Source organism: Conger conger, chromosome 4, assembly GCF_963514075.1.
Source record: "Conger conger chromosome 4, fConCon1.1, whole genome shotgun sequence".
Classification (NCBI taxonomy): Eukaryota; Metazoa; Chordata; class Actinopteri; order Anguilliformes; family Congridae; genus Conger; species Conger conger.
In genome coordinates this window covers 33,703,676-33,722,310 of record NC_083763.1, presented here as the reverse complement: position 1 = coordinate 33,722,310, position 18,635 = coordinate 33,703,676, and the positions used below count along the sequence as shown (strand labels likewise).

At 42.2% G+C, this 18,635-nt stretch overlaps 1 protein-coding gene across 2 annotated transcripts in view; it reads left to right on the top strand.

Moving 5' to 3' along the window:
- Positions 1-18,635, top strand: part of hgd (homogentisate 1,2-dioxygenase) — a 75,552-nt gene that overhangs the window by 52,411 nt on the left and 4,506 nt on the right. For both annotated transcript variants that reach the window (XM_061240401.1, XM_061240402.1), the window contains exons 8-10: positions 1,468-1,547; positions 1,950-2,049; positions 13,400-13,524. In XM_061240401.1, the coding sequence (XP_061096385.1) occupies positions 1,468-1,547; positions 1,950-2,049; positions 13,400-13,524 (305 nt within the window). The remainder of the gene's footprint in view (positions 1-1,467; positions 1,548-1,949; positions 2,050-13,399; positions 13,525-18,635) is intronic.

Below are 18,635 nucleotides of genomic sequence, written 5' to 3'. Positions count from 1 at the left end.
AATTATTTGATCCCTTGCTGATTTTGTAGGTTTGCCCACTTACAAAGAATGGAACTGTGTAGAATTTTAATCATAGGTACATTTTAACATTGAGAGACAGAATATCACAAAATAATCCACAATAACAACATCATATACATTTAATAAATTTATTATCGTATTTTTGCATGAAATAAGTATTTGATCCCCTACCAATCAGCAATAATTCTGGCTCCCACAGACCAGTTAGTTTTCCATTAAGAAGCACTCCTAATCTCAACTCATTACCCAAAACACCTGTGTCAACCCGTTACATCGTTATGTAGCTGTATAAAAGACACCTGTCCACACAATCAGTCAGACACCAACGTTTCCACCATGGGAAGACAAAGGAGCTGTCTAAGGACATCAGGGACAAAATTGTAGACCTGCACAAGGCTGGGATGGGCTACAAGAAAATAAGCAAGCAGCTTGGTGAGAAGTTAACAACTGTTGGAGCAATTATTAGAAAATGGAAGAAACACAAAGTCACCGCCAATCTCCCTCGGTCTGGGGCTCCACGCAAGATCTCACCTCGTGGGATATCAATGATCATGAGAAAGGTCAGGGATCAGCCCAGTACTACACAGGAGGAGCTTGTTAATGACCTGAAGGCAGTTGAGACCACAGTCACGAAGAGAACCATCAGTAACACACTACACCGTGAAGGATGTGATTCAATTGCTGAGCCAAGCGATTTTGAGACCCTATAGGCATAGTTTAATCACTGCACGTTGCTAGATTTGTTTTTTTTTAAGTGCTGGATATCCCTTTTCCATATGTGTCCAATGACAAAATGGCAGTGTTTTTGCAAAATAAAAAAAACACAAATGTGTGGGTGTGCCTTGGGGTATGGTAAATGGTTGGCATTTATATAGTGCCTTTATCCAAAGCACTGTACAATTAATGCTTCTCCTTCACCCATTCATACACACACTCACACACCAACAGCGATTGGCTGCCATGCAAGGCACGCCGACCAGCTCCTCAGGAGCATTTGGGGGTTAGGAGTCTTGCTCAGGGACACTTCGACACAGCCCGGGCGGGGGATCGAACCGGCAACCGTCCGACTGCCAGACAACTGCTCTTAATGCCTGAGCCATGTCGCCCCCCTTTGTACACTGTTGCTGCTTGCTGGCTGTAGTAACGGGTGCATTCATTTCTTGCAACTCTAAATCTGTCAGTTATCTCTTAGTGCGCTGGATATTTGAATGTGTGGCGCATATAAAAGTCATCCTTATCATGATAAATGTTTCATTTATAAAGGTAACATTTATGAGGAAGCTCTGTACAGACAATTCTAGGTATTTATAGTCAACGTGGGTAAGATCAAATATTGGAGAAATGCTAGTGGACAGGGGATTCTGGGCAGTGCAGTGGATTGAGAACTGGATTATGTCATGGTTTATGGGCAGGATTTCAGGCTTGCTGAACTGTTATCCTTTTTAGTTCCACAGCAGGGTGAAATCCTGGTCACCACAGAGTTTGGGAAGATGATGGTGGAGCCGAAAGAAATTTGTGTCATTCAGGTGAGTATGTCTGTTGTGCTGGCGTAGTCTTTTGTAAAGGCTGCCTCAACTGGAGTATTGTTCACCAAAACACATTTAATTAATCTGAAATGTATTAACCAGCTGAGTTACATCTCATTCCACATAAAATCTGTTTCCAAATGTCAGTTTCAAACTTAAATATAAATCTCAGTTAATTTCATGAAACATCATTAAAACTAACAGATTGTCAAATGCAGATTTAGCCATTGTCTGTACTTCCAGCTGGGATATCTTCCTCCCAATACCACTGTAGACCTCCAACATAGTGAGAAGCAGCCAAACATCTCTGTACCTAAAATGCCAGGAGCATTGATTTTTAACGTTTATTGTGAAACCCACCCCCATGGTTACTCAACTTTCCATCTCACCTGTGTGTTCCAGCAAGGGATGCATTTCAGTGTGGATGTCTACGGGGAAACCAGAGGCTACATCCTGGAGGTGTATGGTGCCCACTTTGAGCTGCCAGACCTTGGTCCGATTGGTGTGTCATCACCCCCACCCCCACCTCACCTCCCTGCCACAGCAACCCTGCTGTGGAATTTATTACATTTTCACTTCAAATGGAAAAGTACAGTATCTCCACACAAAATTCAATCCATGCATACAAACAACTGGTGAATGAAAAGTCATGTTGCAAGCGGAAGACATGATTTATTAATTTGCTAAATCATTTATTCATTTATTAATTAGCTAAATCAGAATTAACATCGTTGTACCAGTTCATTTCAATGAAAGGCAGGGAATCAGTTATCAGCAATCAAGAGGTTTAATATGACACTGTAATCTAAATATAATGAATTACTTAAAGAAGGCTGCACAAATCAACATTTTCCTGTGAGAAGTGAAAAAATAACTTTACCAGCACAGGTGAATAGACCTACTGTGACAATAAATATGATAACATGGTAGGCGAACAACAATTCACATGCCTAATATTTCCAGCTCACTTCTTGCTAAGTCATTTTATTATTCAATGGGCCTCAAGCTAGAACCACGCGTACAAACAGATTTGTTCTTTAATCACTTAAATCTCTTAAAACAAGTGATTTAAGAAAACTTGCATTCACCAATTTTCTCTTATTTAGATTTTTTCTTAGGTAGAAGCAACATTTACGAGTGGTCCCAACCTGCCGTATGAGACATGTACAGTAGTGTGCAGAAATTTGGGCGCCTTAGTCAAAAAGCCTTTTACAATTCACAATAAAAGTGAACAGAAGCGAACCTGAGCTCTAAATGGTATCTAAAACGTTAACCATGATACCTTTCTTCAAATTTTAAAGCAAGATTACTTTTTATTTTTATTTTTTACAGTTTGAAAATAATTAAAAAATGTAAAACCCTGTGCAAAGGTTTTGGAGCCCTGTCAGTTAGTACTTTGTAACTCCTCCTCGGGCAAATATAACAGCTTGTAAATGCTTCCTGTAGCCAGCTAAGAGTCTTTCAATTCTCGCTTTTGGAAATATTCTTCGGCCTCCTTGCATGTATGGCATGTTTGAGATTTCTCCACAGATTTTCAATAATACTCAAGTCTGGGGACTGTGGTGTCCATTCCAAAACTGTATTTCCTGGAGGTACTTCATGGTTGATTTTGAGGTATGCATTGTCTTGCTGGACTGACCTTTGAAAATTAGCATCTAGTATGACTTGATATTTCGTAGAATCCATTCTTCCTTCCACTCACACAATATTTCCTATGCCCCCAGCTGCCACACAAGCCCAAAGCATCATGGATCCACCTCAATGCTTCACAGTTGGCAAAGCATTCTTCTCTTGAAAGACTTCACCCTTTTTTATCCAAACATACCTTCTTTGGTGGTGGGCAAAACGCTTCAGGCTTCTTAATGTTTTCTTTTGAATACTTCAGAAGCTTAATTTTTTGTTGCGGTCATTCTTTCTGGCACGCAGAAAGTAACAGAATGCTAATGCATTTCAGCTAGGACAGCCTTGATCAGCCTTGATCAGCCGCTTCTCATTGGCCTCCACTGGCTTCCTATTGCCGCACGCATCCGTTTCAAGGCCCTAGTGTTGGCATTTCAGGCTGCTAAGGGGACTGCCCCACCTTACATACAATCCCTGATCACTCCCTACTCCCCAGCTAGACCACTCCGGTCTGCCAGCTCTGGTCGCCTTACGGTTCCCTCTCTACATGCACCTGGCGGTCGAGCTGCACGTTCACGCCTGTTTTCCGTTCTGGTTCCTCAGTGGTGGAATGACTTGCCTACCACTGTCAGAACAGCAGAATCCCTCCCCCTATTTCGACGCAGACTCAAAACCCACCTTTTCAAACTCTACCTTAGTCCTCCCTCCTGATTTCCCCTGCCCCTCCTTTCTGATATCCCTATCCTTGTCTAACCCCCCCCCCCCCCCCCCAAAAAAAATAAAAAATAAAAAATAAAAAAATGCACTTCTGATGACAACTATGTTTAGAACAGCATTTCATGTGTATTTTGTTAGTTTCTGGATGTGATGCTCTGACTTATGGTAGAACCTATGCACTTGTAAGTCGCTTTGGATTAAAAGCGTCTGCCAAATGACTAAAATGTAAAAATGTAAATCAGAGCATATATTCACACTGGTATGCAAGGTCTGTTTCTATAACATACATGATCACAGCACAGGTGAAGCAAATATACACGATTGTAATACAGGTGAGACACTTCTCCAATTTCCACTTAATCACAGATGTTTAATTACCATTGCTAGTAACAACAATAATTAATTTACAGGAAACGTTTTAAACTGAAATCATCATTAAGGGCCTTGGTGCCATTGATTGTAATGTGTGGACCCAGTACATTTCCCTCTGCACCAATTTCTTTTGTATGTTTTATGTGAGGGAATGATGCGTTCAATTCCCATAAAGTAGAGAGTTGAGGGGGAGCCATGATATGCCTTCAAATAATGTTTGGCTCGACTGTATATGTTCTAATGGCCGTTTTGTGTTCGGAAATGCATGTTTTTAGGTTGCGCTTGATCATGCCTATGTGACCGGTGTTACTCTGTGTTGTGTGTTTCTTCATTAAATAGGAGACAACTTCTCTCCTGGTTTCAAACCATGTATTTTTTGTTTTCAACAAAGAAACGCACCCATCAGGAAATGCTATCTCTCCACATGCATATTACCGGAAAGAGAGTAGCACATATTTATTCATATTAAAATACCAAAATAAATGACATACTTGTTTTCAACAAAGAAACGTACCCATCAGGAAATGCTATTCTTCAAAACAGCTCCTAAACCAAGACCATAGCCACCATTAATGCCCCAAAGTCACAATGACAATAATACATAAAACAACATAACAGGGCTGAGTAAGACAGACACATACCTCTCTCCACATGCACATTACCAGAAATAGGCAGAGGAGAGGCCAGACCAATATTTAAGGGGCGAAGTGGACAGGAAATTAGGTCAAGAACCAGAAGGGATAACAATATTTGTTTCCTGATGAGTAATTATAAATAAATACGTTTTTGTGTAATTATACATGAACATAAGAAACAATGCTACATCTACATAAAAACAGTGTGAAACTAGCCATAATAATATTTTTTAGTGAAAGTATGAAATTTCAAAACAAAAGTCCCAACGATAAAACCAGTATTATATAATGGAATAAAGCTATAATTTAAGTACATACTGAAAAATATAAATTGTTCTGCTTTAATAATATGAAAGGCCTAACAAATTCTGAACATAGACATTGCTTTAACTGAAACGTGGCTCTCACCAGAGAACACAGCCACCCCGGCTGCCCTTTCCTCTGCCTTCTCTTTTTCCCACACACCCAGAACCTCTGGCAGAGGAGGTGGCACAGGTCTCCTAATCTCATCCTCATGGAGATCTAGTGTCTTCTCCTCATCCTTCGCCTTCTCCTCTTTGGAATTTCATGCGGTTTCTGTTACTTTGCCATGCAAACTGTTTATTATTGTTGTTTATCGCCCCCCCGGGTCCTCTGGGGAGCTTCTTGGATGAGATGGACATCCTCCTTAGCTCCTCACCAGTCAATGACACCCCCCTGATCCTCCTGGGTGACTTCAACCTCAACTCAGAGTCCACCCAGTCTACCTTTCTCTCCCTCCTTTCTTCTTTTGACCTTCCCCTCACTCTTTCCCCTCCCACCCACAAAGCAGGCAACCTTCTTGACCTCATCTTCACAAGGAGCTGCACAACAACCAACCTCTCTGTAACACCACTCCATATATCTGACCACTCCTTCATCTCTTTTTCTCTTCCACTCTCCTCGAACACCCATCCATCTCTCCCACCATCCACCCACGCCACCTGTCTTCCTCCACCCTCTCACCTACAATCCTCTCCTCCCTATCATCCGCAGAGTCTTTCTCTTGACTGTCTCCCCATGATGCTGCTACAACTCTCATGTCCTCCCTCTCATCTTCCTTTGACTCTCTGTGTCCCCTCACCACCAAACTAGCTCGGGCCTCCCCCCCAGTCCTTGGCTTTCTGATGCTCTACAAGCTGTCCGAACCGAACTGCGGGCAGCGGAGAGAAAATGGAAAAGGTCCTGTCTCCCCAGTGATATGGCTTCCTTCCATGCCCTCTTATCATCTTTCCATTCCTCTGTCTCTCTAGCTAAATCTTCCTTCTTTCACTCGAAAATTAACGCGGCCGCCTCTAATCCCCACAAACTGTTTTCAACCTTCTCCTCTCTTCTGGCCCCCCCTCCCCCCCCCACCCCCCTCATCACTCACACCTGATGACTTTGTCTCCTTCTTTGAAAAGAAGGTTGATGCCATTCGCAATTCCTTCTCACAACCCTCTCCCCCTGCTGACCCTCCTACCTTCCCCAACTCCCTAGCCTCCTTTTCTCCCCTCTCTGATGCCGACACATTGAAACTCCTTACATCCCGCCGCCCGACCACCTGTCCTCTTGACCCCATCCCCTCTCCCCTCCTACAATCTATATCCAATGACATTCTCCCTTTTCTCTCCTCTCTAATCAACACCTCCCTCTCTTCCGGCACCATGCCCTCTTCCCTGAATAGGGCCAGAGTCACTCCCCTGCTCAAAAAACCTACTCTTGACCCCTCTGCCCTGAACAACTACCGGCCTGTCTCTCTTCCCTTTCTCGCTAAAACTCTGGAACGGGCGGTCTGCTCCCAACTGTCCACTTATCTTCTCCAGAACAATCTCCATGACCCCAACCAGTCTGGCTTCAAGAGTGGCCACTCTCGCTGTCTGGGATGGGTGTCACAGGGCTGCACTCGCTTGGTTTTCCTCCTACCTCTCTGGTCGCTCATACCAGGTGACTTGGAGGGGCTCAGTCTCTGACCCTCACCGCCTACAAACTGGAGTCCAGCAGGGCTCAGTTCTTGGGCCTCTCCACTTCTCGCTATGCACCATGTCTCTTGGTTCTGTTATCTCTTCCCATGGCTTTTCTTATCATTCTTACGCTGATGACACCCAACTCTTTATTTCCTCCCCCCCCCGACACCCAAGTCACCACACAGATCTCTCTCTGCCTGCTTGGCTGATATCTCTGCATGGATGACTTTCCACCACCTGAAGCTCAACCTTGCCAAAACTGAGCTTCTTTACATCCCTGCTAAGTCCTCTCCGTCATCTCACTGACTGTTGAGGACTTTGTAGTTTCCTCCTCCTGTACGGCAAAGAATCTTGGGGTGACTCTTAATAACTGCCTCACCCTGGCTCCACAAGTATCCTCCACTGCCAGAACCTGCAGGTTCTTTCTGTATAATATACGCCGTATCTGTCATCTCCTGACGGAGAAAGCCACCCAGCTCCTAGTCCAGGCGCTCGTCATTTCCCGCCTGGATTGCTGCAACTCCCTCCTAGCTGGTCTCCCAGCATGTTCCATCAAGCCCCTCCAGCTGGTCCAGAATGCTGCAGCCCGCCTGATCACCAGTCAGCCCAGGTCGGCTCATGTCACCCCGCTTCTCATTGGCTTCCACTGGCTTCCTATTGCCGCACGCATCCGTTTCAAGGCCCTAGTGTTGGCATTTCAGGCTGCCCACCTTACATACAATCCTTGATCACTCCCTACTCCCCAGCTAGACCACTCCGGTCTGCCAGCTCTGGTCGCCTTATGGTTCCCTCTCTACGTGCACCTGGCGGTCGAGCTGCACGTTCACGCCTGTTTTCTGTTCTGGTTCCTCAGTGGTGGAATGACTTGCCTACCACTGTCAGGACAGCAGAATCCCTCCCCCTGTTTCGACGCAGACTCAAAACACACCTTTTCAATCTCTACCTCAGTCCTCCCTCCTGATTTCCCCCGCCCCTCCTTTCTGATATCCCTATCCTTGTCTAACGCCCCCCCCCCCCCCCCCCCCCCCCCAAAAAAAAAAAATTGCACTTATGATGACAACTATATGTTCAGAACAGCATTCCATGTGTATTTTCCTAGTTCTGGATGTGATGCTTTGACTTGTGGTAGAACCTATGCACTTGTAAGTCGCTTTGGATTAAAAGCCAAATGACAAAAATGTTAAAAAAAATAGTAAAACTACTAATTTCCTTTTTGATGAATTTTTTTTTGACATTATAAGATAATACTACCTTTATAGTAAATAGTGTCTTCCTTTTAGCACAGTAACATTAATGTTTAAAATGGAGAAATACAAATGAAATACTCCCATTACTTAAGAATTAATACAATTATTGAACTAGAGTCATTTAAAATGCATCACATCAACCACTCTGTGGAAACATCATTGATGCAACTTAAATCAAATAAACATCATGCAAATGTGGCTAGGTATTCATGAAAATGTCACTGTGGTTTGGCAAGGAGAATTAGAGTGTATTAGAACGTAATGCGTTTATAGCTGAGAGCACATCAATGTATGTCAAACTCTACCGCCTCCCCTGTACAGTGCATCGAGTCTAAATGACATGGGAGTGTTTTGAAAATCCGAGACCTTCTACTGTTCAGATATCGTGTCATATATATCAATCACATATACGCATTATAGAAATTGGAGCTGAGGTTCAACCGTGCAGTACCTGGGCAAAATTGATTTAATTAAATCCCAATTGCTTGGTGAAAGCATCATACAGTGGGAACAATAATTATTTGATCCCTTGCTGATTTTGTAGGTTTGCCCACTTACAAAGAATGGAGCTGATCATAGGTACATTTTAACATTGAGAGACAGAATATCACAAAATAATCCACAATAACAACATCATATAAATTTTATACATTTATTATCGTATTTTTGCATGAAATAAGTATTTGATCCCCTACCAATCAGTAATAATTCTGGCTCCCACAGACCAGTTAGTTTTCCATTAAGAAGCACTCCTAATCTCCACTCATTACCTGTGTCAACCCGTTACATCGTTATGTAGCTGTATAAAAGACACCTGTCCACACAATCAATCAGATTCCAACGTTTCCACCATGGGCAAGACAAATGAGCTGTCTAAGGACATCAGGGACAAAATTGTAGACATGCACAAGGCTGGGATGGGCTACAAGAAAATAAGCAAGCAGCTTGGTGAGAAGTTAACAACTGTTGGAGCAATTATTAGAAAATGGAAGAAACACAAAGTCACCGCCAATCTCCCTCAGTCTGGGGCTCCATGCAAGATCTCACCTCGTGGGATATCAATGATCATGAGAAAGGTCAGGGATCAGCCCAGTACTACACAGGAGGAGCTTGTTAATGACCTGAAGGCAGTTGAGACCACAGTCACGAAGAGAACCATCAGTAACACACTACACCGTGAAGGATTAAAATCCTGCTGCGCTCGCAAGGTTCCTCTGCTGAAGAAGGCACATGTACAGGCCCGTCTGAAGTTTGCCAAAGAACACCTGGATGATCCAGAGGAGGCTTGGGAGAAGGTGATGTGGTCAGCTGAGACCAAAATAGAGCTATTTGGCATCAACTCGACTCGCCGTGTTTGGAGGAAGAGAAATGCTTAGTACAACCCCAAGAATACCATCCCCACTGTGAAGCATGGAGGTGGAAACCTTAAACCTTATGACATGACAATGACCCAAAACATATGGCCAAGGCAACAAAGGAGTGGCTCAGAAAGAAGCATATTAAGGTCCTGGAGTGGCCTAGCCAGTCTCCAGACCTAAATCCCATCGAAAATCTGTGGAGGGAGCTGAAGCTTCGAGTTGCCAAGCGACAGCCTCGGAACCTTAAGGATTTGGAGAGAATCTGCAAAGAGGAGTGGACCAAAATCCCTCCCAAGATCTGTGCAAACCTGGTGAAAAACTACAACAAACGTCTGACCTCTGTGCTTGCCAACAAAGGTTTCTCCACCAAGTATTAAATCCTATTGTTCTATGGATCAAATACTTATTTCATGTGAAAATATGACATTACATTTATAAAATTTATATGATGTTGTTATTGTGGATTATTTTGTGATATTCTGTCTCTCAATGTTAAAATGTACCTATGATTAAAATACACTTTGTAAGTGGGCAAACCTACAAAATCAGCAAGGGATCAAATAATTATTGCTCCCACTGTATATCAATCTCTGCTGCCTCCCCTGGACATAGTGTCTCAATGACATGACTGGGGTTCAGTCGTGCAGTACCAGTACGAGCAGTAGATGGGAACACACTGTAATTTGCTGAGGCACTGCATGGTTGAATCCCAGCCACATTTTCAATGATTACATTTACATTTACATTTTAGTCATTTGGCAGACGCTTTTAATCCAAAGCGACTTACAAGTGCATAGGTTCTTACACAAGTCAAAGCATCACATCCATAACTCGGAAAATACACATGAAATGCTTTTCTAAACATATAGTCACATAAGTGCAAATTGGGTTTTTTTTGTTGTTTTTTTTCTTTTTTGGGTTAGGCAAGCGGGATAGGGATATCAGAAAGGGGGGCGAGGGAAATCAGGAGGGAGGACTAAGGTAGAGTTTGAAAAGGTGTGTTTTTAGTCTGCGTCGAAATAAGGGGAGGGATTCTGCTGTCCTGACAGTGGTAGGCAAGTCATTCCACCACTGAGGAACCAGAACGGAAAACAGGCGTGAACGTGCAGCTCGACCGCCAGGTGCACGTAGAGAGGGAACCGTAAGGCGACCAGAGCTGGCAGACCGGAGTGGTCTAGCTGGGGAGTAGGGAGTGATCAGGGATTGTATGTAAGGTGGGGCAGTCCCCTTAGCAGCCTGAAATGCCAACACTAGGGCCTTGAAACGGATGCGTGCGGCAATAGGAAGCCAGTGGAGGCCAGTGAGAAGCGGGGTGACATGAGCCGACCTGGGCTGACTGGTGATCAGGCGGGCTGCTTGTTTTATATAAGTGACACTACATCTGAACAGTAGAAACACCCCCTTGTCATTGAGAAACTATGTCACCAAGTAATTGGGATTTAATGTTTATTATTTATTAGGATATACCTTTTGCATAGTTCGATTTTTGAATGATATGGATTGGTGTGAGGGTTGTGTATCATGATTTCTTCCCATTTGCCAACCACCAGCCCGTGACAGAGGGCACGGCACCACTGCCATGCCCATAGCCATGCCTGCTTGTTGAATGAACCACCGAAAACTCAACAAATTGCTGCTTAGGATACGATATAATAGCTCCAATAAAAACCTGTTGGGAGGAAGGTCCGTTCTGTTACAATAAGACAGAAAATGTTCCACTGATTCCAATGCCTTCTCATCTGGTATGCATCCATATAAGTGTTTTGGTTTAGAGTGCAATTGTTTAGGCAGTATTGCACATCCTTAGTGTCTTTGAGGTAGGCTGGGAGCACACATGCATTAGCTTTAACCACTTAATTCTCTGGGCTGGGCCAGTGTGGGTTTTTCTGCATTAATTTCGTTTTTAACGGCGCAATAACTATGGTAACAGGATATACAATTTGAAACCGTTAAAACTCACGGTTCTATCTGTATAACCTATTTTAAGATGCCATTGCTTTAGTGACAACAGTTCCTTATTTTGTAACATGTGGGTGGCAAAACAAGCATGGGGGAACCTCACCTTCTCTGAATTTGGAAATAAGATGATGTCAGTTTCCTTTTCACGGCAAGCGTCTTGCTCTGCAGTAAATGTGTGATCCCCATCCGTGAGTATAACTTCAGCTGAACCTAGAACCGGCTAGTGGTATGGTATTGAAGTATCAACTGAGAAGCATTTTAGCTAATGACATTACGTTTCCAATGGTGTATAGTTTTTTTGGCTTTCGCAGAGCACAGCATTTTTTTTTCTGCGTAACAAAGCAATAGCATTTGCAATACTCACACTGAGACTGTTACACCTCGGCAAAAACTGTTCTTGAGATATTATGGCCAAAAAGGTTGCTGTTTTACAACAAATTCCCAATGCCTACATCTAGAGGACTTCCTTTGGGGGACTTCCAAGGAATCTCTCATCTCTCTAGCCTCTCTCATTCTCAAGTGAATATTGCTGAGGAAGACAGTGAAAAAACCTTTGGCTCCACAATAGAGGCCATTTATTTTCATTGTCTTGACCCCATTTTATATCAGTGATCATTCAAATACATTGTCAAAATATTTTTATTTTATTATTAAATTATTATTATTCAGTATGCTTATAAATAAGGAGCAAGCCTGCTTTTGAATAATAAATAGCATGTGAAATTGTGGAATATGTTTGTCTTCTTGACGGGGGTTGGGAATTTGACAAAAACTTAAATCAATTGATCTCAATCAATATATTAGTATACAGGATGTTATTATTGTGATTATTGTACTTATTTTTTACAATCTACTTGACCTGTTTTGATTTGAGGAGAGCACAAGGAGAGTGAGAGGTAGAGGGAGGTTGAAGGGAGGGGGAAGTGCAAATACTTTCAGAATAAGAAGTTTTGTATACTTTATTAAGTAAAATACAGTATTTTACACATCATAATATCATTTCGTTTCCATGTGTCCTTTTGTAGTCTCCAAATGTCCTTTTTGAAAAACTGCCTAGATATAGCTTCGAAAAAACAATGCAGAATGTTCATTTTGGTGATATTGTCATCAAAGTGTTTTGGCGGTGGCTCCATTGTGTTTCTAAGTGTGCCAGGTACCACCACAATAGTCTGTATCCACATATTTTCTGTGAGAAAAGGATTGGTCTGAGAAGAGGATTCGTGGGGTGTTTGTGTATTTCTGAGAGATGAGATGATTGGACTGACAGGCCTGATTTGTAAGATATGCATGTTCCTTTTTACTCAGCAAATTCTCTTTCAGTGCCTTTTTGAGAAGATGATCCATTTCTGAATGAAATTATTTTGTGTGATCGTTCTTTAGTTGGGCTATTGAGGTGTGTTAACATTTTTTTCATTGTAATAGTGAGTAGGCAATATGACAATTACGCTCCCCTTGTCTGTGGGGTGAATAGTAATATCGGGCTATTTTGAAGTTCTTATGGTTTTTGCTCATCAGAATAAAGGTTAGCATATTTAGGACCTTTCTCATTTATCATTTATAACTTGTCAATATATCATTGAAATTTACACAAAGTTTGATAACACCAAGCTGGATACTACCATGACATGAAAATAACAAATGATTTGTTCTTCCCCACTAGGCTTGTTTTTGTCTATTGTCTCGAACAAGGGTGTCCAATCTTACCCATGAAGGGCCAATATGTGTGTGTAGGTTTTTTGGCCTCATGGAAACGTCTCACATTGAGCCCCACCACCCCAGAAAATCCAAATATGTTCAAATCATTTTTGAGGTCCCCTGTCAGTCAGGGCCCTTGGAATCATCATAACCCCACCCCCCATATGGCACCCATGGTTGCGCTGCGGTAAAGGGCTGGTCCCTCTGGCATCAGAGGGTCATCATGTACAACATGATGACACATGCCACAAGTTACTAATGTCACACGTCTGGCTTCCTTGCCAGGTGCCAATGGTCTGGCCAATCCCCGGGACTTCCTGGCTCCAGTGGCCTGGTACGAGGACCGCACAGTGTCCACTGGCTATACCGTCATCAACAAGTACCAGGGAAAGCTGTTCTCTGCCCAACAGGTATGTATGTGCTGTATGTACACTGGGCAATATGCATATTACGTGTAATTTGCTTGGAAAATTAAGGAAAGATGAATCAGGCGGCTGTGTTATGAGTACTCATGTAATTCACATAAACTAAATTTAATTGGAGTTGAAAGCACTGGTTATGCGAGCCGTGAGACACAACCATTTTTCTCTACCCTGTTTTCATGCCTCCAAGATCCACATTCATTTGATTTGTATCACCCTTCTGTGTTTTTAATTGGCAGAGAATTTATTTCAGTTAATTAAAAAAAAAACTGTAATTTATTTACGCCAGAGAGAATTTCACTAAAATGCCATGTTGAGTAAATAATTAGATCAGCTTGTTGAAATTAGAACAGGATTCGAAAAAGAGGTCCCTTGGCAGTCACTGGAGCGTGTTAGGAGTGCATATATGTTAAATAAATAAATACATAAACAAAGAAATAAGGGGGTTGACTTTCAGCAGCAGCCCCCTCGGATGTGCAGATCTGAACCCGGCCGTGGTTCAGATTTTTTTTTCTGTCCGCCACCTTTTCCCCCCTCTGTGAACAACAGAACAGAACACTGAATTTGCTCTGGGAATGCAGCCATCTCATCTGCTGTTTTGTTCTCCAGCTGAGATTGGAAATTGCTCAAATTAACTTATTATTTGCTTGACTAGGCCAATATGCTTATTGTGTGTGTGTGTGTGTGTGGGTGTGTGTGTGTGTGTTTTTATTATAATCAAGTTTGGAGGGCTTGTTTGTTCAGAGTTATATATGGTAGTGTAATGCATTTGAGATTGTGTCCCTCAGAACACCAGGGTGCAGCAGGATGCTGTGTGCATGTGTGTGTGTATTTGTATTTATGGAGGTGTGTGTATATAAGTGTATAGAGGTAGTGGTGGTGTGGGTGGGGGCCAGGGCACAAGGCTGTTGCTGTAATGAATTATATTGATTTCACAGCCTTTATTGAATGCCACTTCAACAGAAACATTATCAGTGGAGCGCTATATAAAATTGCTGGGGTTTTAACGATTATGATAGAGAAATTTCACCGCACTAACCACCTCCATAACGCCATTCTTCTTCCAGCTGCAGAGCATTAGAAGTTTGGGACAGTTTTACAGCATGGTCCAATTACTGAATAGCACACAGTTGAGAATAAAGGACAAAATAAAGGTGAAAAGCAGACAGATTTTTCCTGGAGGAGGGAATGAAAAAGCATTTAAAGATATCAAAGAATGTTTTGCAATAACCCCCCCTGCTTGTGCCTTAGTCTTGGAATCTCTTGGGATGCTACAGAGTGTAAAATAATGACCTCCATGAATGAAGGGATGCGTATTCTAAAACATTGTGATTATAATATGGCTGGCCTAATTACAGGTGATTTCCAAATCAAAATGAATAATGAATCAAATCTAAATACATACAATGTATCCATAGCTCAATAAATACATAAAGTCAATAAATAAAGTCATGAATTGCAAAACAATTATTTATAAATAATTAGTCTTTTAACTCCTTAAGTATCACCAATTTTATTGACACAAGCTTGAAAATGACATACCCAAAATAAAATGGCTACTATTCTTGAACTCTTTTGACTACAGGCATAATCCTGGTCTCTCCTGAAAGGTAACCCTTTGGGGTTTGTTTTCCAAGAATTAGAATTACTCTGGATATTAGAGAATATTACACAGAGAAAGAGGAAACATTTATTCTCATGGTTACAAATTATTGTGGCTGTGGCTGATGCAGTTAGAAATACAATGGAGCCACAACGCATACTACATTGTGGTTTCCAAAAGGACATAATATTATGGGTCATATGATGTGTAAAATACTGCATTTTGCTTACTAAACTATACAATATTTGCACTGCCTCCCGCCTATCACTCTCCCCCTAACTCTCTGTATCAACCTCCCTCGCCTTGCAGCTATCCTCAGACAGCAACAGGTTGAGAAGATCATAAAAAATAAGTACAATTGGGCAGACGCTCTTATCCAGAGCGACGTACAGTTGATTAGACTAAGTAGGAGACAATCCTCCCCTGGAGCAATGCAGGGTTAAGGGTCTTGCTCGAAGGCCCAACGGCTGTGCGAATCTTATTGTGGCTACACCAGAGATAGAACCACCGACCTTGCGGGTCCCAGTCATGTACCTTAACCACCATGCTACAGGCCACCTCATGTATCATGAAGTTTTTGTCAAATACCCAACCCCCATCAAAAAGTCAAACACATTTCACAATTTCACATGCTATTCGTTATTCAAAAGCAGGCCTTATTTGTAAGTTACTGAATAATTATACAATATTTTGAGAATGTATTAAGATGCTCACTCAATGGGGTCGCGTCACTGTAAATGCCTTCTATTGTCTTCCTCAGAAATAGAAAAGAGATTATTTTGGAACTCCTCCTTAGATGTAGGCATCTCAAAATAAATTTTTTGTTTAAAACGTCAACCTTTTTTGGCATAAAATCTCAAGAACCGTTTCTGCCGAAGCACAACAGTCTCCAGGTGCGTATTAAAAATGCTGCAGTTTCCTTACCAGGCGAAAAAATGCTGTGTTGTTTTATTTCTGCAAGCCTAACAAACTATACACCATTGGAAACTTAATGTCATTAGCTAAAATGCTTTTCAGTCACTTCAATTAGATGCATGTAGTTCTTTGCTGGACAACATAGATAATGGCAATCCTATGTAAAAGTACTTTTGTAGAAGTATGCAACAGCGAAATGGACAACAATGATAATTGCTCCAGAGAAATTCTAAGTAAACAATGGACATTATATCGCCATTTCGCCGAGTTAGCATTAGAATTAGAAACGAGTATGCATTTGGTTCTCTGGACCCTTGCTGTGACACTGACATTACCATATTTCTTGTAGTATATGCATTTAAAAAATTCTGAGAAGGCGAGGTCCCCCCACACTTGTTTTGCCACCCACATGTTACAATGTAAGGATCTGTTGTCGTTAAAGCAATGGCATCTTAAAATAGTTACATAGATGGAACCATGAGTTTTAAAGCTTTCAAAGGGTATAGCCTGTTACCATAGTGATTGATAATTTCACAGTGAAAAAAAGAATGAATGCCAAAAAAACCCCCCAAAAAAACCCACACCGGTTAATAGGTTTAACTATTCATTTCATTTCTACAGTTATGTCATTTTGTTGAAAGACAGGGTGTCTGGCAATGCACAAGCCATCAACCAATAACAGTGATTACCTTGGTAGTTCGTAAACAAGATATGCTATGCTTAATGCTTAATCTTTTTGGACATCATTAGCTTCATATTTTGCCTGTTAGCTGGCGAACATAATGAGATTCAAAAACATAATGATGTTCAAAAAGGCTACTAGATGGTTGCCATTTATATAGTGCCTTTATCCAAAGGGCTGTACAATTGATGCTTCTCATTCACACACCAATGGTGATTGGCTGTGGCATTTGGGGGTTAGGTGTCATGCTCAGGGACACTTCAACACACCCAGGGCGGGATCGAACCAGCAACTCTGACTACCAGATGACTGCTCTGACTGTCTGAGCCAGTGTCGCCCCTAGTGCCTGGCTAATTTCTGTAAATAGCCAATTTGGAAAATAATAGCTTTTTATAATCAACTATCAGTTGGTTCATGGTGCACCAAATGATCAGTCATCATCACTCAGTTCATTGCATTAACCTGATTGGTCTGGTAGTCAATTCAACTCAGTGGATCATGAACTGACACTGATCATGAACTGTAAATAAATAATGAATAATAACAAATGAATTCTAATAGTACATAAATACAGGAAAAGACTGGGGCGCATTTCTCAAAGCAGGATTACTAACCCTCCCAAATCTGTAACAGGGACCGGATTTTCCAGGTTTTACTCAGCACAGTTATCCAGCAAACTCAATAATCCTGCTTCATGAAATACCCCCCTGATGCTTTAGGGATCAGGTTGCACTGGTTTTGAGTGTCAGGCTTAGCCTTGAGGATGACGAAGGTCTCTGCTGATTTGCATGAAATACAGTGCATCCGGAAAGTATTCACAGCTCTTCACTTTTCCCACATTTTGTTATGTTACAGCCTTATTCAAAAATTGAATAAATTCATTTTTTTCTACACACAACACCCCATAATGACAACATTTTTTGGAAATCTTTGCTAATTTATTAAAAATAAAAAACTAAGAAATCACATGTACATAAGTATTCACAGCCTTTGCTCAATACTTTCTTGATGCACCTTTGGCAGCAATTACAGCCTCAAGTCTTTTTGAATATGATGCCACAAGCTTGGCACACCTATCTTTGGGCAGTTTCGCCCATTCCTCTTTGCAGCACCTCTCAAGCTCCATCAGGTTGGATGGGGAGCGTCGGTGCACAGCCATTTTCAGATCTCTCCAGAGATGTTCAATCGGATTCAAGTCTGGGCTCTGGCTGGGCCATTCAAGGACATTCACAGAGTTGTCCTGAAGCCACTCCTTTGATATCTTGGCTGTGTGCTTAGGGTTGTTGTCCTGCTGAAAGATGAACCGTCACCCCAGTCTGAGGTCAAGAGCGCTCTGGAGCAGGTTTTCATCCAGGATGTCTCTGTACATTACTGCATTCATCTTTCCCTCAATCCTGACTAGTCTTCCAGTTCCTGCCGCTGAAAAACATCCCCACAGCATGATGCTGCCACCACCATGCTTAACTGTAGGGATGGTATTGGCCAGGTGATGAGCGGTGCCTGTTTTCCTCCAAACATGACGCCTGGCATTCACGTCTCATCAGACCAGAGAATTTTGTTTCTCATGGTCTGAGAGTCCTTCAGGTCCCTTTTGGCGGGCTGCCATGTGCCTTTTACTAAGGAGTGGCTTCCGTCTAGCCACTCTACCATACAGGCCTGATTGGTGGATTGCTGCAGAGATGGTTGTGCTTCTGGAAGGTTCTCCTCTCTCCACAGAGGAACGGTGGAGCTCTGACAGAGTGACCATCGGGTTCTTGGTCACCTCCCTGACTAAGGCCCTTCTCCCCCGATTGCTCAGTTTAGACGGGCGGCCAGCTCTAGGAAGAGTCCTGGTGGTTCCGAACTTCTTCCATTTACAGATGATGGAGGCCACTGTGCTCATTGGGACCTTCAAAGCAG